Source organism: Falco peregrinus, chromosome 3, assembly GCF_023634155.1.
Source record: "Falco peregrinus isolate bFalPer1 chromosome 3, bFalPer1.pri, whole genome shotgun sequence".
NCBI classification, from domain to species: Eukaryota; Metazoa; Chordata; class Aves; order Falconiformes; family Falconidae; genus Falco; species Falco peregrinus.
The window spans coordinates 2,531,411-2,554,032 of record NC_073723.1 but is presented as its reverse complement, the minus strand read 5'-3'; the positions used below and the strand labels follow the sequence as shown (position 1 = coordinate 2,554,032).

General features: G+C 40.3%; 1 protein-coding gene across 4 annotated transcripts in view; it reads left to right on the top strand.

Annotated features, from left to right (window-relative positions):
- The window catches only part of ZFAT (zinc finger and AT-hook domain containing), a 145,095-nt gene extending 126,166 nt beyond the window's left edge, over window positions 1-18,929 (top strand). For all 4 annotated transcript variants that reach the window (XM_055798403.1, XM_027786479.2, XM_055798402.1 and 1 more), the window contains exons 15-16: window positions 1,919-2,049; window positions 17,679-18,929. In XM_055798403.1, the coding sequence (XP_055654378.1) occupies window positions 1,919-2,049; window positions 17,679-17,918 (371 nt within the window). In that variant the 3' untranslated portion in view covers window positions 17,919-18,929. The remainder of the gene's footprint in view (window positions 1-1,918; window positions 2,050-17,678) is intronic.
- The last annotated feature ends 3,693 nt before the right edge of the window (window positions 18,930-22,622 follow it).

Genomic DNA, 22,622 nt, shown 5'->3' with positions numbered 1-22,622 from the left:
ATAAATAATGAGAAGTGACCATTCTTTAGTCATTAATACTTATCAGACACTATTTTGCACTTTATTATTAGGTGTGTGGAATTTCCTGTCTGTATTATTAAATACATTGTGAAATCAGCTATCTTGGCAGAGTAGATGGTGTGTATCTAATGGCAATTCTCTAGCTATTATTTTTCTCCCTGCTTAAGTCAGCCAGATTGCAGAAGTGACATGGTGGAATAGCTCATTTGCCATGTTCCCAAGACAATCCTAACAAACTTATTTCTGACGGTACACAAAACTAAGTAAGCTATTCTGTATCACATTGAGGAAGAGCAAGAGTGGGATTAGATAATGATTGCCAAGTGGAAAATAACAGAAACGGGAAGAAAAGAAAGTATGTCCATGTTTCTGAGAATGTTAAAACATCAGAGACTCCTGTATGTGTTCACATTTTGGTATTACATATATATAAATGAATGTGTTGGTTATCAGAAGATAGCATTGTACAGTTGTTTACCATTGTAGTCTGTACAGTTTATAATACAGATACTTTTCAGAAACTCCCACTTTTAATGGAATTTCCAAGCATGTTGCAATTAAATTACATTACTGACCATGTCTGTATATTATTTTATTTTAATGACTGAGAATTTTGAATGAGTAACAACCTCTTGAGAACTTTTCTTTAACTTCTATAGATTTAAATTAAAATAAGCATGGTCATGGAATATGCTGTACATAGCAGTTTGGATTTTAAGTGTGAGGCTGTAGTTTTCAGAGTAAAATGATCTTCTTTTTAGTGCATCCAACTTAAGCTACTCTTCCAGAATATTCCCACTAGGTACAAAGAACAGTAGTATCTTGTCTAAAGGCAGTTATATAGAAAAAAAGCCTAAAGCAAGCAGACATTTTTCAGTACTCAAATAAACTTGCTTCTTGTATAGATAACAAAATATAACTACTTTCTGTTTGAAATAAAATATCTGAACTAGATCCCAATCACAGTATCAACCTCAGTTTGAAAGGTTTTGGAGTTTAGAGATGAGCTTATTCTATTTACTGTCTCTTTCCTACATTGTTCCAACAATGATTACAGCAAATATAACCCTACAGTTTCCTTGCCTTTCTGACATATCTCTCATGCTGACCCTGGGCATGAAGGAATGGTGGACCACAGGAGGGGAGTTGGTATTCCTGCATAACAAAAAATATTTTTCAGCATCCAATTCTTTCCTTTTCACGCTTTGGAAAAAGTGAGAGTACAACTATGTATAGGTGGTGTTGGGGTTTTGTTTGTTTTTTTAAACTTGCCTTTCCTTTGGCAGGGCTACACACATCAAGAGGATTTTTTTAAAAAGGCAAACATGTTCTGATCCCATGCTTATAAAATGATAAGCATGAGCTCTCTCAAGCAATTAACTTCCCCCTTCAGCTCATTAGTGATAAACAATACTTCTTTTAGGTTGAGGGGTGTTGCAGATGGCTGGACAGATGGTAAATGCAGGTTTGTAATATACCAAATAGCTGTTGTAGTTACAGGTATAGAGTTCAGGTTCTGTTTCAGCTGAATGTCTGGCAAATACACATTTGGTTTTCTAAAGTCTTGCAGCTTCCTAATTTACAGTTACTGCTATGAGTTGTACCTATTCTTTGTTTATTCAGTGTATTCTTTTAAATCTCTTTCAAGTAGGCATTAAAATGATCAGTGTGGCTTCACTTGCCAATTCCTGCATTCCTCGGGCGAATCTGTTTTCTGAATGCTTTCCTGCCATAGATCTATTATTAATGAATCATGTTATTGAGCTATTTGGAATTTATAAACAGTGCTGTGAGTCAGGGTTAAGGCAGGAGGGGAAAGAGTGCCTGTAGCCTAAATCACATACCTTTAGAGTTGTTTTACTGTAATGATCTTAATGGTCACTGTCTTTCTGATAAGGTGAAAGGCTTGATCCAACAGCTGTAAACATCCTGCAGCAAATCATTGAGCTGGGTTCGGAAACCCATGATGCTACTGCAGTTGCTTCTGTAGTTACCATGGCACCTGGGACTGTGACAGTGGTAAAGCAGGTAAGAGCTCTTTTCTTCTCTAAAACAGCTATATTTAATTTTCAGTTAGTGTTATTTTGCAAGGGCTAAATTTTGAATGACCGTGCAAGCCACACATAGAATTTTTCCTAAACTAATTTTTTTACTACATGTTGTGTGTACCCGTGTTTATATGCCCACACACATACCTGCTTATACATACATGCACATATATGCTTATACGTAGACACATATACATGTTTATACATATAAAAATGCATACATTTTGCATGCATATAAAATACATAAATACACATTTATTATGTGTGGGTGAAAATACAGCTTTTTTCTAGCAGGTGTTTTCAGGCTTTTTAAAATAACATACCTGCATTGTGCATGGGCACTTAGTTCCATGGCCATCTAGCAGAATCAGGAGGTCCCTGGCGCAGTGTTCATCCAGATACAGGAGAGCATGAAAGGCTGGTGCTTGTGCAGAATGGTGCATGCTCTGCAGCCGAGGTGCTGTAGGACCATACCCAAAGATGAACCACTGCCGTTATTCTTTGCGGTGCTGTCCTGTGGCTGCAGTTTGACAGACTTGTGGGGTCCTAATGTACCCTGTGGACATGTGAGATTTCTCCTCAGCCTGAGTTCACACTGCCTTGCTAACGAGGGTTGCAACACAAGTGATCTGCAGGCATGTAACAGCCCCGAGAAGAGTACTGCAGGTGCTCCTCACAGGAGTTGCTTATGTGAGACATGTCAGTGTGGCCACCCACATTTGAGATAAAGAAAAATTCAGTTGAGTTGTAGTTGGTTGAAAAGATCTGTAGGTAGTTTTGTTGTTACCAGGGAAATTGTGCAAGACCAGAAGATACAGATCAATAGAAAAAAAAAACCATGTATAAAACTGATTGTTAATTTCAGGCTTTTGCACAAATTCTCTTTCCAGAAACTTGGTGCATTGGATAATTAAGTGATGTAATTTGTGGTAGGCAATATAGTTCCTCTTAAAGTGAGACACACCTTATAAGATATTGGTAGGAGTAATTTAATGTATGTATATTTTTCTTGAAGTTTGGTACTGGACAGCTTTTGCTTAAAATATTTGCAATGTACACTATTACTAAAGTACTTCAGAAATTAAGAATGTTCAGCTGTACAAAAATCAGCAAGTAAAAGGAAATCATTTTCTATTTGAGGTGGCTATTCAGTGCAAGCATCAAGACTTTTGCTCAATATTTCTTCCTCACACGTGTCTGCTAACTTTGTTGCTGACATTTCATGTTTCTCCTCACCATGTGCTCCAAGCTCCCCTTGTTCCTCCTGTTTCATCATACGTCTCTGCTTATCCCTTTTCCCATTCTGTTCATTGATTCAGTGGGGTCTCTGCACTCAACGTGGTTGATAGGTGAGGGAAGGAAAATACATGAGTAGTCTTAAATTCCTGAAGATTTTAATTAACTCTATTTATTTAAATGACCAAAACACTGAATATTCTGAGTGCTAGAACTAACTTTTGAGTTCAGTTTTTTGGGTGGGTTTTTTTTGTAATGTTTTGAATATTGAATTAATGAGAGCTCCATAGAAGTGGGAAGTCTGTAGTCTGCGAAGGCAGTATTTGGATAATTCCTAAACTTTCTGCCCACATGAGAGGGAGGCAAGGCAGAAGTTCAAGACAAAGTATTTTGAGATGTTCCTTTGTAATACTTCACAGGTATTTTGATGAGAAACCACGTAAGAGTTTTGAGGTTTTGTGAAGACTATCAGATCCAAATTTGGAAACTAAAATCAGTCATTAAAGAGACATTTTAATCCTATTATATACAAGTTTCAAAACAACTTTACAGTAGAGTCACTGCCAACATGCATGCTGTGCTATACATATGACCTGTTTAAGTGTTGAATGTAGTATTAGCCGTCGGTGTTTGTCTATGCTGTCTGTCAGTATTGCCAAAACATGTTCTTCTCTTAAGAATTCATCTTTTGAGGCTCTTCTACTAAAAGCTTAGGAGAAAGTGGACTGTTGAAGTAGCAGCTGCCAAGGAGAAACTATGTTTTGATACTGGAATGTTAAACTTTAAAAATACATAATTAAATTCAGTGATTCTTCCTCCTTAAAGTATTAAAAGTGATCAATATCTGATTAATTTTAAAATCTATCATCTTTCTTGTTAGACCTTCTGAATTTGCTGATAGCTTTTTGTAAGTAAATATTTAGATTCCAAATTAATTTTTCCCCTCACTTTTTAATCCGTATTTCTGGCCTTTTTGAGTTTACAAGCTGCTAAGCATTGACCACTTCTTTTTCTGTTGTCTTGTATACATCAGTGGCTCTCACTGGTCCGATGTCAAACTCTTACAAGCTCTACTCCTGTATCAAATCAAATATTGAATTCTGAGAGCACAGAGTCTCTTTGCTGCTTTTCTTTTTTGTTTTCTCCCCCTCCCTGTCTTTACAGTCTTGGTAACATAAAGCACCTTTTTTTCCCTAACTTGAAGTTGTATAGAAGGAAAATCAGTGAAGAATTTAAATACGTTTTAAGCAGGGTTATCTTGTGCTACTTATGGTGGATTTGACTAATGCCTTACTTTGATGCTCAGAGCACCATTCCTGTATTAGCATGTTTCTTGTGTGTACTGGAATGCCTGCTCGTTCCTTTCTCTGGTAGCCTCGGTGACTTTTCGCTTTGTGTGTGCAGAAGTGTGCAGATCTGTGATTTCCCGGGGGGATCAGGTGGCAGTACGCCTACTGACTGCTTAGTTACTTTTAGTGGGCTTTACGGAAGCAGAGCAAGGACCAGGGGAGGTCTGTCGGTGATGATTTATTTCTCTTTTTAAGTTTTTCTCCTTTCATTTTCCTCTTTTCATTTTTTCCTCTTTTAATTTTCTATATAAATCAGTGTTTTGTCGAAGTCTGTTTGACCTGTTATACAGCTTTAGTTAGTTTTCAGCTCTTTAATCTTTCCAGCCAAAGATTGCTTCAGAATTGCAGCCACACTCGTATTTAATTTGAGGGAAAGGAGTCTTTAAATGTTATTAACATGACTGTAATCCTCTCCTATTCAGAACTGTCAACTTTTCTTCTTTCTTCAGTACCGCTTTCTGTGGGATATCACTCATTTGTACCTACAACTTTATGAGCTTCTAATTATGCCGAGTTCCTAATTTTAACCTTGAAGTGATCTCAAGAAATGTTCATATTTCACTTTCCTACTGGAAAATTTATTCCACACTTTCTTTTGTGACCTTCAGTTTCTCTTGTGGATTGTGAGACAAAAAATTCATTCAGGGTGTCAGCAATATATCAGCATCATCTGTCACTGAATTTCCACTCTTGTTCTTTAATGGTCTCATCGAATCCTTGCTTAGCAGCTTGGTTCCATTTTTTCCCGTAATAACATTTATTGTAGTTGTTCTGATTTTTATGCTGTTATGTTGGGTTTTTTTCTTCTTCTCTGAGGACATTATCCAGTTTTTTCATCAGTTCTTACTTTCATATCTCTTTCTTAGCTAGGCTTTGCAAGTTGCTTTCATATTTATATATTTGCACCAAGAAACTTCTTCTAAATCCTAAATTATTAGAATGCTTTAAAAGTATATTTTGCTGTAAATGTTTACACTGTTTGTAAACATTTTGCTCTTTGTAAACTATTTGCTCTTTGTCTCCCATTTCCTCCCTGGAACTTCCTCCCACAGCTGTCCTCTTCCTTACTTTTCACCCATAAAAGTGCTATTTACACTTGATCCTTAAAATTATGTGTGAATCCAGATGTAGCTATCATTAATGCTGCCATCTTCATGCTTTTGCCTTTCCCCTTACCCCTGTGCTCAATACCTTCGGTGTGCAGCACTTGTAGTTTCAGGTTAATGCGAGACTTTTGCCTGCAGAAAAAAAACTTCTGTCTTTATCCATCAGGCTTTTTTAGCATATTGCAAGATGTAGAGTATATTAGCTAGATGTGACTGCTGTACTTGTGAAATTGTTTTCTACTAAGTCACAAGACAGGTGGTGTTCTATTAAATTACTGTTCTGGATTCTGTATCTTAATCTCTATCTTCTGTGTCTTATCTCTATCTGTATCTTAAATCAAAAGTACACTTTATAATGGAGGTGAAATCAAGATCAGATTGTCTGTTCAAAGCCCCCAGCTCCTGAATTGGATGTTGAGAAGAAAAAAATTCAGTTCCTACTTTGGAAACGTTATATTTTTTGTTCATAGGAACGATTTAATAAAAGAAAACACTTTGACAACATAGCAATAACCAACCCCAGCCTGAATGAGGATTCAGTTTACTATTTTAAACCCCAAAAATGCAAAGTTAGCCCTGTTTAGCTTGGATTGTGATTGGGAAATAGGAATCATTGGCTCTGATAGTATCACATATATGAGACCTTGCACAGGTTGTGTCTAGAGCCCAAAATGAGTTTAGCTCATTCTTGCCTGAGAGTCAGTATACTAACAAGTTACCAAAGTTCAGCTTTTTCTGGTATCTAATTTGGGAGAAATCTTGTTGTGTGACAGCTTACGAAAACATACAACTGCTAAGGAACATAATACACCAAATGCCTGAGAAAAAAGGTTAATAAGGTGATGTTTTACCAGTATGATCTGAGATTGGCAAAAACCCACGCTGAAGCTTTGATCGCAGCGTGGCACGAGAAGTGTATCCTTGTCAGTTTGAGTCCTTTTCAGTTGCTAGTGATCCAGTCGGGATCTCTTTCTGACAGAACTGTAGAAGATACTTCTTTATGGCATGATATTTGAGTTGTTCTGCACTGCTTAAAGACCAAAAAAAGTAACAAGGTGGGGGAAAAGATGAGAGCAAAGAGTGCTGAGTTTGAATAATAACTAGGGGAGAGGTTAATAAATGCTTAGAAAAAGCAGGAAATATTGTTCAAAGTGGATGGTAAACAGACAAGAAATTGGGGAGAAAGCAGTTTTATGGGAATGGAGCACATAGCAAGGTGAAGGATTTAGAAATGTAGAACGAGTCACTTCCTGACATTTGACTCTCTGTGTTCTATTACAAATACACTTATGCCCTCATGCCTTAGGGTGGAGATTGATTAATTTGGGGGTTTTGTTTATTTTGCTAGCAGGGGCTGTTCAGTCCATTATTCGTATAGGTGGACTGTTTTCCTAGCTGACATGCTGAATGTAAAGGCAGGATCGGAGGATGAGCTGTCATGCCAGTATCACAGCCACCCCTGATTTACAGCATCTGCAGGTCTCTGTTCAAAGACTTCTTTTTCACACAGTGTATCGCTATGTAGACTAGAACCGAGAGAGAGAGTTTAACTATGAACTACCTTGATGTATAGTTATTTCAGTTAGCATATACATCAAATAAAAATAATAATTGATCCTGAAGAAGGTGATCGCTCCAAGTTAAACATTTGTTTAAATACCGAGTTTCTTGTGAAGAAACGTTTGGCTCAGAAATGAGCACTCCTGTTATCTTACTTTTTTGCAGAGGAGTTCATTGTGTACTGTCTGTAAGTTATTCTCTAGTGAGACAAGATTCAAAGCGCGTTTTCTTGGTTTCACAATATGAACATCCTTGAAAGCTTATTTCCTGAAACCCTCACTGCATCGAGCAGAGCATCAGAAGTGCTGCCACCCCTTGGTCTGTCCCCATCACCTCTAGTTTTTGTTACAGTTGTTGCTCCTCCGTTCCTGGTGCTTGTTAGCAGGAATGGGTAATGGTAGCAAGATACTTTCTGGTTTCATTAATTTACTTTTCCTGAATGCAGTGTACTGCTTCTACCAAATCTCATTGAAACAAAAGTTAGAAACAATGTGCAGTTCTTTGTCCAAATTTTAATTTTTCTTTTTGCCTCAAATGACTGAACCAGAACATTAGATTTTTGGAATCCTAGTCTCAATTAAAGTTTTACATTTGTACACTGTAGTAACCAGTTGAATTTGGTTGTGTATTATCTCTTTTTCTGGACTTTTTTCATTTAGATACTGATAGACAAATGTGCTGCTAATTTGCTATGCTTAGGCCTGTAATATTGTATTACTCTTGCGTGGCAAAGCTTTTGGTAGCGAGGGGGGGGGGTGGGGGGGTGGGCAAAGGGATGGCTTCTGTGAGAAGCTGCCAGAAGCTTCCCCAGTCTCACATGGAGCCAGTTCCAGCCACTGTGAGATGGACCCGCTGCAGGATGGACCCGCGCTGGGACGGCCCCGCCGGCGGCCCAGGCCGAGCCCATCAGCGCCGGCGGCAGCGCCTCTGAGAGAACGTATTGAAGAAGCGGGAACAACCCGCACAGCAACTTGCAGCGGGAGAGGAGCGAGCTGTGTGGGAGCCGCGGCCCTGCAGCCCCCGGGCAGCGCCGGAGGGGCCGGAGCCGCTCCCGGCCCGGCGCAGAGATTCCCCCCCAGCCCGCGGCGCCCCCGGCCCGCGGAGCCCCCGGGGGAGCAGCTCCCCCCCCGCAGCCCGGGCAGGGCCCCCCCCGGGGCAGGGGGTGCCCGCAGGGGGCTGTGACCCGCGGGCAGCGGCGCTGGGGCAGCTCCGGGCAGGGCCTGTGGCCCCGCGGGGAGGAGCCCGGGCTGGGGCCGGGCTGGGGCAGGGCCTGTGCCCCCGGGGGCGGGGGGGCTGGGGCCGGCTGGGCCGGGGGGGCTGCGCCCGCGGGGGGGACACGCTGCGGCAGGGAAAGAGAGGAACGAGGAGCGGGGGAGACAAGGAGCGAGAAGCTGAGCGCGGCCCTCAGTGCCCATAGCCCTGTGCTGCTGCTGGGAGGGGGCAGGGACGGGCAGGAGCCGAGCTGCGCCCGGGGAGAAGGGAGCGCTGCGGAAGGTGCTTTGAGGGTCGGGTTTATTTCTCACTGGCCCGCTCTGACTTTCCCCGGGGCAGACCTGGGTTGTGCCTGTGACGGTCACTGGGGAGCGATCTCTCCCTGCCCCCACCCCGACCCACGGGCCTGTCGTTACATTCTCTGCCCCCTGCCCGGCTGAGGAGGGCAGGGACAGAGCGGGCAGGGGGGCACCTGCCCTCCGGCATGGCCAGCCCGCCACAGATATGTTTTATGTGTCATACTGGACCAGAGATGATTGTCCTGATGGGAGAAACTCATCAACAGATTAACTGTGTAAAGCTTTAAATCTTTCCTCAGTATTTTTTTCTCCTGCCTGAGATCCCACTTCATTCAGAGCAGAGAACTGCTAGAGAGCAGAGCAGTAGTCTTTGTTCTAACAAAATCAAACCAACACCCCAGAAAACCAACTAACCTATGCCCATTGTCTTGGTCACCATGTCAGCTCCCTGTTCTTTTTCTTATTTTCTTCCAGCAAATTGATGTTTTTATGCCACCCTAACTTGTAGCATGTTAGCATGTGAAAGCTTCACTCAATAATCCAGAACTTCACATGCAAGTAATACACAGACATCTGATTTGCATGATCTTTGTTTGCAAAATTACATTGCCACTGTAGACAGTCTTCTCCTGTCCCAAGTCATCTGTCCTCAAAAGTTTTCCTGTTGCTCTAAAGCTGTCACTTCAGGCTTACTCTGAAAGCAGCTAAGAAGGCTATGTTAATCACTAACCATTTTTATTAATCACTGAGATGATTATATCAGTCTTTTTGTACATGTTCATGAGTAATCCCATTTTCTTATTCAACCCTATGGGATGTAAGTCTTTCCTGTTACTCAGTCCAGAAAGCTGATGTCCTCTTCAGGTAGGATTCTTGGTCCTTCCTTGCAAGTTGTTAGTGAAAAGGTGCTGACTTGTTCTGCATCGCAACTTTTATATGGTCTCTTATTTCAAGCACTTAGCTAAAGTGATTTCCAAGCCATCATTATTTTATGCTACGGTTGACTCTGATAATCTTTTTTCTGACATTCATAGAATGTTTTGCCCCTTTTGTATTCTTACAGAAAAATTTCAAAAATTACTTTTCTTTGCCCCTCTTGACATCACCCTCTCTTAATCTGTTCACTTGATGTTCCTTTTTTGCTACATAAACCCCCCTTGTTCTAATTTCCAACGCTTTTTACTCTTTTCTGACTTAGAGTGCCATTTCTCATTAGCTGTAAAGATTTTGACTCCTACCTTTGCTCAGTCCATGAAGATTTAATTGCTCATTACTTTTTTCAAACAAGTTTCTTAATGCCTTCTTCCATATTGTGCTTAGTTATGTGGATTTTTAATGAAAAGCAATTTGCACCTCATTGTCTTCTCTCAATTACTCTTTAAAAATATGATGACAGTAATTTTCTGTGGTTAAGCTAGTCATATATTGATACTAATGCCTGTCACACAGAACTACCGCTGTCTCATTTACGTTGTACTCCCACTTCCCTTTTTCTGTGTCTGCTTACCGTCTCTTGTTTTATACTGGAATTATAAGGCCTTTGGAGCATCAAATACTTTTTGCACTTAGCATACCTGACACAATCCAGGTCCTTGTCCAAAGCACTACACTAATATTAACAAGAAAGAGCAGTAATTGGCTGCTGATTTTTTTCCCTTTTCCTCACATTCAGAAATAAGAGCCAGGACTGATGTTCTTACTACCTCTGTAGCTTGGAGGGTAGGGTTAACTCTATTCCTGAAAAGCGCACCAGACTTCTACATAATTTGCTCTGAAGAGTAAGTACATCAACTGTTTCACTAACTAAGCAGATCTTTATCAAGCTTAAGCAAACACTGTATTTCCAGGCATTTCAACCTTTATTTTATTTCCTTTCATTCTTTTATTCTGTAATCTCTTCAGGCTCCAGTAAAATCCTACCATGGTAACAGTCACTTTCTTCAAAGTGACAGTGGTAGCAATGCACAGCAGTGATTACACATCAGCTTGAAGCTGATCGCAGAACAGAATTTTATAGCAGAACACATCTTCAAAAATAAATATCTAATAATATTAGCATGGCTGTCAAGTGAAAGGCCACTGCACATTGTACTTCAGCAATGCACCTTATATTTCCGTCTGGCTCTGCTTTGTACCTACGTGATGCTGGGTGCTGGTATTCATCTAGAAAATTTGCCGATACGTGGAGTTATATAGTAGTTTGCTTGTGAAGTTTGCGGTTCCTTTAGGACGTGGAGCAATTCGATGCTTAATGTGATGGGACCACCAAAGTAAAATTTTAACTGGGACAGATGGCCCTGTTTCCTCAGCCTCTGTGGAGTTCTTATCATCTGTGTAACATACAGATAAAATCTGGTATCACAGTTACTGTCCTGTTAGAGCTCTTGAAATGACGGCAATGTCACTGTGCTTCTGCAGAAGGAAATCTAGTGATACAGTGTTCTGCCAGGTGAGTGAAGTTGCCAGTCACAGTCTCTCTGTCAGGATATATTCAACCAGCCAGTTGCTAAAACTTTTTAAAAATCTGCATCACCAGTATGAAGATTTGTTTGCCACCTTGCATTTTTTATTTTATGCAAAGCAAGTCTTTCATATTCAGCTCTCTTATTATTCTGAAACTATTGTGCACCAGATTGTTTTATAGCTCATTATAGAGGTTCATATGATCAAATTACAGTGTTTTCTTTGTGTGTCTGTGTGTGGTTTTCACTCAGTATATGTAAACTACAACTGAGAGGTCCAAATTATTCAAATGGCACTGAACAGAACGGTAGAGACCATCCTGTAGGCACCAATGTAGGCTGGCACATCCCATATCCAAGGTGCTCGCTGTGAGCTAGAATACTTATATTCACTCTTCCTTTTAATCTTTTCTTGTAGATATTATGTATATTTTCTTACCGTGGTGTCTTACGATATAATTAGAAGCATCTGTAACTTAGTGTAAGGTTTTGAAATCCTGCAAGAATCTCTGTGATTAACTTTTCTTCTTGAAAGGCAGTATTCTATCTGAAATTAGGGGGGAGATTCTGTAGAGGATTTTGGGTCAAACCCAGCAACACTGTTTTAAACACTATGGACCTGCAACTCCTGCTGACTTCAAAGAAAACTGAAGATATTAATTGTTTCTCTGCATGAGTTACAGAATAAGAAAGTGGCTTAGCATCTTACTGCATTACTGCAGATATTTTTTTTACTGCTTTTCAGGGGAGGGAAGAAGTATATTTTCCTTAATGGGTTGAATTGTTTTCTCTCAAATTAAAAGACTTGCTTGTTTTGAGAGGAAGAGATTTCTTTAAGAGATACTGGTTTTTATTGTCACTTAAATGTATTTGGATGGTCCTCAGATATTTACATTAAGAACATTTATAAGTTTAAAATGTTGAGCTTCTTATGAAGACATCAGGGTGAGAGTCCCATTGGCTTTTGTGAGAGACATTTAGCTAGTAAAGAATATTTATGCAGGTACTGAATTGATTTAATATGCCAGCTGTGTGTGGCTTCAGCGTCTTGCTGTCATTCTTTAGCGAAGGATAAGCAGCCAGATGCTTTTCAGCTGGCTCTCAGACAGAAATGAGGTCTTGGATGCTACTCTTCAAAAGATTCCAGATGCCAATAAAAAGAATTGAGTGTAGTGACTTCATTCATTCTGATGGCAGCTGTCCCACTGTTTCATCAATTTGAGGGATGTAAATTAACGTTTTGAGATTATTCCCTGTGGAACAATCTAATAGGAAGCAAGCAGAAGCATGTAAACATTGAACTGATTCGAAATGTAAATATCAAAAATAATGTGGTGATTTGTCAAACTAAAAGGATTACAGATAGCTGTCCAAAAAAGATACTGGAAACTAGAAACACCAGAAATAAGGGCATTAGTCTTCTTTACCCTGCATGACAAGGGTAATAAAACCACATCGATAAAGTCAGGTACGGAGGTTAAATTAACTTTCTTTATTGGCCATTTTCATTTCAAAAGCATATAAAACTGAATAAGTATTAGATTGCTGCTATTGAATTGAATGAGATTCTGGTTTCATTTCAATTTCATGTCAACTGTGCTTTATTTATTTTCCTTTCTTTTTTATTTATGTAGACTCACAAATGTGTATTTAAAATTATTTATGGGGTTTGATTTAGAGTTACTGAAGTGAGACTATGAGATCCTTCTCAGACTGTGTTGTGCATTCTTTCAGTCTTCGCAAATGTAGCGTAATTTTTCTGGCCCGAGGCATGTTGCCAGAGGGTTATGTATAGTGCACTAACACAGAATTTAGTGTATATTACATAATTAAAGGACCAAAGTTTAGACACCCCTATTTGTGTATTTGTTCAAGGATCTCTAGCATCAAGGGCATAGTTGTGGCCCGATTCATCACGAGCTGTGAGGTTTTTAATTATCTGGCATTTTTTACTGCAGATTCCTATCTGAATTCACTAGTGATTAGACTTCTGTCAACCTGTTGTGAACTTCATTAGTAGATCTTGTGTATGTCCTTTCCTTTCACACAGGAGCTTGCACTGGAAAGAGGAGAGGACAGTTACAAAAAGGAGTCCTGTGTACTAATACATAAAATACCTATGGCTTTCAGTAGGACTTAGGGTTTCTTTAGTAATAAAAAAAAACCAAAGCAAAAATGTGGGGAGGAGCGAAAGAAGAAAGTTGTTAACAATGCTGTGTTTCTTTTCATGATTTAGCTCCTTGCTTTCCAAAGAGAGGTTCAGGCTTCCATTAATACTTCCTTTATTTCTTTGGTGATACCCATATTTTGTGACAACATAAATTAGTTTTTTGGAAGGTGGTTGCAAATTTTACTGTGTCAAGACAAGCATCTGGCATCACTCACTTTTGTAGGATGTTTAGCCTGAACTTCAGCAGGAGCTGTTTAAAGTAGCTTTCAATTAAAATGATGAGATACACTGGCTGAAAGAAACAGAACATGGAAATTACTTCAAGCCCCTTCCTGTAATTTTGTTCCTATAATCTGAATCCTGTGCAACAAAGCCGGAGTTAGCATCGGTAGGTACAATTGTGCTGTTGCATTAAGGGCAATGACAATGGCAAGATTCCCTTCAGATGTTAAATCTTTCACCAGATGAAACCCACATGTATTTCATCAATATATTACAGGGATACTGACTCTGGGACCTCTGAATAATTTAGCACCTGAACATACTTGTTGTTGTTCAAGAAAAAGCTTTGTATAGCCTGATGAATTGAGTGAAAGTTCAGTGATATGAAGTCCTAAGGGGTTTGTGCACCTCTGAAATCTTCGTCTGACAGATATTTTAAATACGGAATGAAAAAGTTAACAGAAGAGTCAGTGTACAACAATGGGAATGATTGCTTAGGGAAAAAAGTATTAAATTAGTAAAGAGCATCAGGAAAACAAACAGAGAACAACTTCTTCTTCTTGCTGGTCTCTAAGGAGTCAAACACATGCCTGGAATCTTCGCTATGTTTCTTCCCTTCTGTTCCTGCTCCCCTCTTAAGCAACAATACTGATCTTAATTATATTTTCTTGAACTCAGTTGCTTTAATACTACTGTTCACAAAACAGTATCATGTAGGTGAGAATTGGAGAAGGACTTCTGAAGCAGCTTCTAATTAAAAAACATAGTCCTGTTCTATTTAGCGCAGTTTAGATTCCACACTTGGTGGAATGTGTGCATGTGTCCAAACATGTGTCCATGTTTGACCTGTTCTTTTTAAAATCATTTACAAGTTCAGCGCTGAGCATGTCATATACTGCTCTGAGATACAAGGGTACACTGATAGCCAGTGAACGGATACCTATCAATCCTTTGTTCTCTTCTTATTACACTTTGTATGGTTATTGGAAGTACCATGGAGTTTTGCTTTCCATGATGAGATGTAGGTGAGCCAGCCATTGTCTTCATTCCCTGTCGCTTGTGGAAGTGGACAATTCATAGATGCACTTCATGATATGAAAAAAGTATTTGTTGTAGAAAATGTGACCTCCTATAAATTCAATCAGCTACTTTCTTACAGTGAGAAATAAACATGATTTCTCTCTGGGAGCTTACTTCATAAAACATTTGCTAAGTCTAAATGAAAGAGAGAAACAGACCTTTACAAAAACAACCTATTTTCTGAAAAGAGAAGGAAGAGAGGATCTGATTAACTGTCTGCTGCATTTGCAGGTGGGTTGACATTTATGATCCAGAAAATTTCCCACAGCATTTTCCTGGAGAAACAGGTTGCTCATGGCTTAGACAGGCATAATTTTTGCTAGGTAACACAGGAACACTGACTGGACACTGAGCCCAGAGGGGTGGTGGATGGAGTGGCCGGTCACAAGTGGTGTGCCCCAGGGCTCGGTACTGGGGCCAGTCCTGGTTAATGTCTTTATCGATGATCTGGACAAAAGGGGATCAAGTGCACCCTCAGGACATATGCAGATGGCACCAAGTTGGGTGGGAGTGGTGATCTGCTTGAGGGCAGGAGGCTCTGCAGAGGGATCTGGACAGGCTGGACAGGCTGGGCCAAGGCCAACTGTATGAGGTTCAACAAGGCTCAGTGCCGGGTCCTGCACTTGGGTCACACCAACCCCACACAGCGCTGCAGGCTTGGGGCAGAGCGGCTGGAAAGCTGCCTGGTGGGAAAGGGCCTGGGGGTGCTGGCTGACAGCCGGCTGGGCATGAGCCAGCAGTGTGCCCAGGTGGCCAGAAAGGCCAATGGCATCCTGGCCTGTATCAGAGACAGTGTGGCCAGCAGGACTGGGGCAGTGATTGTCCCCCTGTACTGGGCACTGGTGAGGCTGCACCTTGAACACTGTTCAGTTTTGTGCCTCTCACTTCAGGAGAGACGTGGAGGTGTGTCTAGTGAAGGTCAACAGAGCTGGTGCAGGGTCTGGAGCACAAGTCTTCTGAGGAGAAGCTGAGGGAACTGGGGTTGTTTAGCCTGGAGAAGAGGAGAGTCAGCGGGGATCTTGTTGTTCTTTACAACTACCTGAAAGGAGGTTGTAGTGAGGTGGGGTTCGTTCTCTTCTCCCAGATAACAAGTGATAGGACAAGAGGAAATGGCCTCAAGTTGTGCCAGGAGAGGTTTAGATTGGATATTAGGAAAAATGTCTTCACTGAAAAGGTGGTCAAGCACTGGACCAGGCTGCCCTGGAAGTGGTTGAGTCACCATCCCTGGAGATATCTAGAAGACATGTAGATGTGGTGCTCAGGGACATGGGTTACTGTTGGACATGGCAGTGCTGGGTTAATGTTTGGACACAATGATCTCAAAGGTCTTTTCCAACCTAAAATATTCTATGATTCTATGAAATAAAACAGCTCTCTTCAGTGAAGACATGGGAGTGGTGTTCTACTAAAAACATCTAACAAATGCCTTTGCATATGTCATGCATACAAAAAAATTGTTATTCCATTCTCTCCTCAAAAGTACATTATTTTATCCCTCATAATTTAGAGAATGCATTTCCTCTACATGACTTATATTTTTCTGATGTGTTTTTACTGGCCTGGAGTACTTTGCAGAGGAATTTTGTATGAACCTGGTAAAGAGTTAAGATTTGATGCTTGAATTCTAGTAAGTACTGCATTTTATTAGTTGACAGACAGCTTGTCAGGTGTAACCCCAGCCAGCAACCACGCCCCACGCAGCCGCTCGCCCACTCCCTCACAGTGGGGTGGGGGAGAGAGTCGGAAGAGTAAAAGTGAGAAAACACGTGGGTTGAGATAAACACCGTTTAATAGGTAAAGCCAAAGCTGTGCGTGCAAGCAAAGCAAAGCAGGGGATTCATTCGCCGCTTCCCACGGCAGGCAGGTGCTCAGCCATCCCCAGGGCAGCGGGGCTCCGTCACGTGTAACGGGGACTTGGGAAGACAAATGCCAGGACATTGAACGTCCCCCCATTCCTTCTTCTTCCCCCAGCGTATATACCCAGCATGACGTTCTATGCTATGGAACATCCCTTTGGCCAGTTCGGGTCAGCTGTCCCGGCTGTGTCCCCTCCCAGCTTCTTGTCCCCCTCCAGCCCTCCCGCTGGCAGGGCCTGAGAAACCGAAAAGTCCTTGACTTAGGATGAACACTACCTTGCAACAAGCAAACCCATCATGGGCCATCAACATTGTTGTCACACCAAATCCAAAACACAGCACTGCACCAGCTACCAAGGACAGAATTAGCTCCATCCCAGCTGAAACCAGGGCACAGCTGTTCGAACACACTGAAATTCAATACCAAACAGTGTTGGGGTTTTTTTGGTTTTGAGAAGATGCAAAATTAACTAAAATTTCTCTTATGTTCAAATGTTTCTATCCCCATCCTTTCAATAATGTAAAAATTGCTGCCTCACAAACAGTATGTCTTAGGAATCTATTTCAGTCAGACTTTTCACAGTTTTCTAATAAAAGTCTGTTAAAGACTTACAATGACATTTTTACTTCTCTGAGCCATTGGTTGGCTAGAAATAAAAAAAAAAAGAATAAATGGGTACAGTAGATCTTTTTTCATGTGGTTTATGATGGATTCTCATCTCAGTGCTATTGAAGGAATTGTTTGACTTCAGATTTATTTAAATAAGAGTGCTTGTGAATGAATGACTACTGAGAGATTAAAGCTGTCTCCAAAGACCTATGTTCCTCTCTGTACGTGTAACTGAGATGCTCTGTTACTGCTTTCAGTATTCGTTGTAGCTACACACTTACTAATCGGAACTGCTTACACACAAATTTCTGAAAAACTGACATTTTCTTTCAAAACTATCTGATTGCTAATTTCTGTGCTGTACTCCCATTAATATTTCCATTAATTGCAATACTAAGTACTTATTGGAAAGGCGAGGTTTCTGTAACCTCTTCAATTTGTCCTTAGGTGAAGGAAGAGGAGCAATCAACCAATCACACTTTGATGATTCAAGAGACGCTGCAGCAGGCTTCAGTGGAGCTGTCTGAACAGCATCACCTGGTAGTCTCATCAGATGAAGTGGAAGGAATTGAGACGGTGACTGTCTATACACAGGGTGGAGAGGCTTCAGAATTCATAGTTTATGTTCAGGAAGCCATGCAGCCTGTAGAAGAACAAACTGTGGAACAATCAGTGCAGGAGCTCTAGAGAGCAGTGTTCAAAGGAGATGGTTACCGGATTTGCCAAAGCCAAAGGTCTGGGTTTTTTGCCTAGCCAAAAGCAAGCAAGCCGACAAATTTTCAGTTAATTAGTGAAGTGAGACCTTGTTACTAGATAGGGATCTGTCTGGTTGGATTGTATCGGTAACAGACATACTATGTACAAAACCTCCTCGCACTTTTTTTTTAAAAAAAAAATTGATATTTTGAGGAAAAAGTATTCTTCCCTTCTTAGAAGATCTTTCACTTGATTCCTGTAAATCCCCACAGATATTGTCTGTTCAAAACTGTGTTATCCCACAATAATAAAACATCTATAAAGATAGCTAGAACGTCTAGAAAAGTCCATACATCCCCTTTTATACATACTTAATATGTGCTTGATTTGGAAGCAGAGATGTTGTTTCTTTAAATTAGATGGACTTATTTTTTCTCAGTTCCTGCTTAGAATGTGTTTGCCAAGTTGTGGATCTAACCCAAACAAAAGCTCAAGACTTTAATCAGAAACATCCCACAGATGGACTGTACTTTGTACTTGTGAGATGATTCTTTGAGCTTGGGAGGTGTTTAAAGCCATATATGATAATTCTGGGTACCAGTAGGATGACTGTTGTTTAGATAACTGAATAATGATAACTCTTTCCATCCCACTGGATAAATACCTGTCCAGTACTGTATAATGAAACAGAATCTGTCAAATCAAGGAAATATTCTTTTGTTTTTAAGAAAAAAATTATATTAAAATGATTTGTAAATGCTATAAAAGATGTATGTTCATATGTTTTAAACAGACATACTTATAAATATGATTGTGTGAAAGAACTTGTACAAAATACTTAAGTAAATATTGACAAGTGTCTAGATAATTATGCATGTATATAGTTCCAGATTTTTCTTCATGAATCCTCAATTGTTTCTGGTTTAATATTTTTAAATTTGAGCTATAAAGATTATTAATTAACAACAAAATCGTCATGTTTTCTTCTAACACACTGATTTCTTAAATGGTGGTTTCCCTTGCACAGCTAAGTAAAAAAAGCTGGTTTGCATTGACATTGACAAATTATTGTAACTTACAAATTATTGTACTCCAGTTAGTAGTCTCTAATCAAGAAAGTAGCATAATGCAGTCTAGGCAGATCTTTCTATGTGATTGAACTTATTTATGGGTGTTCTGGGTAGAAAAGTGGAAGAAAGCTTTGGACTAAATGGATGTCATGCAGCGGGTTGGTTGTCTGCCTCTTCTAAGTCTGTTGGGATCTATTCTGTACGAAATCAGAGTGCAAACATTTAGAGGTAGCTTCTCCTTGAACTGTGGCGATAGGGAATTTAAATTTATGAATGGAAAAGAGCTGAAAATCATTTAACTTTGGTGGCAGCTGTGTTTCCTCTGGTTTAATCCTGAAAGTGCACAAGAAGCCCCAGGGATATTACATTTGTAGGATGGAGACTTTTTGCCGTTTGGTGTAACTGGTTGGAGCTGGTCACAGATGTCAGTGTTGATTTCTTCTGTGTGCAGTTAACTTGAATGAGTCATGAAGTGTTTAATAACATTTGCAACATGATAGAAACTGATACACCGAACATATCAATTTGATTAATCTGCATAACAAACTACACTCAATACTTATGTCTATGAGAGGTGTGTCCGTACTTGGAGGAAGGGGTTTGGGTTTTTATTTATTTTAATTTCAGTATAACATGGCCATGTATACCTACTGTAGTTTAAGGCTTGATCTGTAATTGATGAGTTATATCACATTTTCCTACACTAAAGCACAAATATTTTTGTGAAATTTCTGTATCCTTTTTTTTTAATTTTAAAAATACTTTTCAATTCAGGTCTTTTCTTAAATTCCAGGGTTTTCCCCAACTCTACTTGGAAATGCAATGGTTGGAAACATACAAGGTGTAAGTCAGGAAGGACTTTCAGCTGTGCTGAGTACTGCACATTGATTTCTTGCCACCATAATTAATATATTTTCTTCTTTCTAGAATATGCAACATCTGTAATACTATGAGGAGATAAGTGCTTTTTACTGTAAGCCATTGGACTTTACAAAGTGAATGTCCAAAGATTTACGTTTTTGCAGAAGCATAAAGAAAACAAGGAGAGCTTTGTTTATACCAGGCATTTGTTTTGAGAGGCCACAGCTGTTCAAGTTGTCTTACATCTGGATGTGGAACAACCAAAAAGGTAAGAATTAAATATTTTGCTTAGGCTCTGCTGCTGTTATCACCTAAACAGCACAGATTGTTTTTAGTGTAGATTCAACTCCTTTTATCCAATTAATCTTTTCTGAGGGTTAAGTGACCTTTTCAATTCAGGGGAGACAAGCAGTTTTAGTTTTAAGTTAGTCAGGGAGCTCCTATTTCTGAAGACTACACATTCTTCCCACAGACTAGTAATTTTCATTTGCATTTACTACATTATATGGTCTTCTGTTTTTTCCTCTTTCTTTGACACCTGAGGAGTATTCTGGCTTTAGGCTAACACTTGACAAATACCACTCTTTAAAAGCTTATGCATGCATAAATTGAGTAACTGATCCGCACAGCTAAGAACACGTCAAATGTTTCTGGGAATATGTTGAGCACAATATGGAATCATGCAAAGGTTGTAAAAAATGGAAAAAGGAAGCAGCAAATAATTTCAGTAGCAGCAGAGTCATTTCATGGAAGGTAAGGTTATGATGCTTGAAGTTGACTTCTTTAAAAGGTCTTACAGAAGTATATTAGGAACACGAGTTCTGGAAGGATGTCATGTTACAGACTGGTATAAACACGAAGGAGAAAACTTGGACCTCAAAGGGCAAAAGGCACAGGGAAGGGCATGGGAAATGGAGGTTCTAAAATTTTTTGCATCCCTAATTTACTATATCCACAGAGGGTAATTTATATTTCCTGAGTAGAGAAGATGGGCTATGCCTGCCTTTCTGCTGTGGTTTGGTTTCTGTGACTGGTTATGGTTCCTTTTGAGCCCAGCACTGTTTCTTGATACTAGTGATTTTAACCAGCTGTTGTAGCTTCCTAACTTAGCTGACGCTGCACTAATAGAGGCATTGTACTGGATTAGTATCATCTGCAAAATCCATGAGATGAAAAGAGAAAGGAACTGCACGCTTCTACTTTGCTGTTTTACCTCAAATTTGGGGTTGTAGGAAAACACAGCTAGAGATGAGAGTACTACAGAGATGATAACATTAGACCAATTGTTCCTACTATAACAAGGAGTTACACTTCCTGAGTATATATACTTGAAGTGAATGCTTTTAACGGCGTGTTTTCAAACCAGAGTACAGAAGTGACATTGCTGCAAGTCTGAGATTTTCAAAATGTTTTAATAAATTTCTTCTAAGATTATAAAGTTCTGAGTCCACACAGATCTCAGCACTGTCATTATAGAATTGGCACTTAATCTATTCAGTGGCTCTTGCCCATTTGTCTTTTTTTTTCTTCCTTGAAATGAGGACAGCTTTTCATCTTGGAAGACTTTCATGTTCACTCAGTCATAGAGATGTATTTTATCACATCCTGAGAGTATCAAACTGCATATTATGACATAAATATGCAATATCATATTCATCTCTGTTATATTTCCACAAGGTACAGGTAATTGGTTAGGTGATCTTTCATGTGTTCCTGTTCTCAATTTGCCTGTATTGGGCTTTAAGTGATTAAAAGCAGTGCCACGCGTTTCAAAGGACAGTGCAAATTGCAGAGCCCTTGTGTGCTGCTAACAAAACACTCTCTTCAAATCTGTTGTGTTCCGCCTGTCAGTTTTCAAGATGGTTGAGGAAGAGAAAGGAAGCCGTCAGATTTCTCTCTTGCTAAGTACTAATGGATAAAAATGCTCGGTTTATATGTAAACATAATTCCTTGGGTTTGAATTCTGCTTTGTACAGGACTGAAGGGTCCTGTGCTAAGCAGATCCCAGTGCAAGCTCATCATCCCAGAATGACTTTTTCTTTCTCAGAAAGAACTGCCAGTGACCAAACTGATCTCCTTTTCTCTGATTAACCAGCAAAATGTTTCAGAGTACAGAACATGTTGGTGCTTATGAGAATGACTTGCCACATTGATAAAAAGGCATCAACTATGATAGATACCTGTCAAGGGCTGCAGTCTCAGCCCTCGGCTACAGTGGAGCTAAAGTTCAACATAAGACTGCTAGAAAGAGACTCTTGCAGCTGCAGCAGCATCTCGTCGACAAGTGGCTCCAGGTAGTTGGTATATTCCTGCTCCGTAGCACTGTGTGCAGAGGAGACTTCAGCTGAGGAGTTCAGGAATTGCTTCCTTGTTTTAGAACAACGGCCTGTTTTCCTCTCTCTGCTCTCTGAATTAAGTTTAAGGTGCCCAATAAATCCTAAATTCATTCGCAAGCCCTTTGGATGAAGGAAAGGGATGGAACTAGTTACGCTAGTTTTAAAACAAAATCTTTCTGCTATACTCACCCATTGCTCCCACACTTTCACCCGCTCCCCCCGCGGGCCGGGGCGGGTCTGGGCCGTGTGCCGGCCCGTGTGAGCCCCTCAGCCCCGCTCCTGCCTCCTGCCCCGTCTCCCTGCTCCAGCGCGGGCCCTGCCCCGGGCTGCAGCCCTTCAGGGACCCCCTGCTCCCGCCGGGGCTCTCCAGGGGCTACAGTTTCCAAGGGAAGGCTATGCTTAGGAGAGCCTGGTGAAACTGGGTTGGC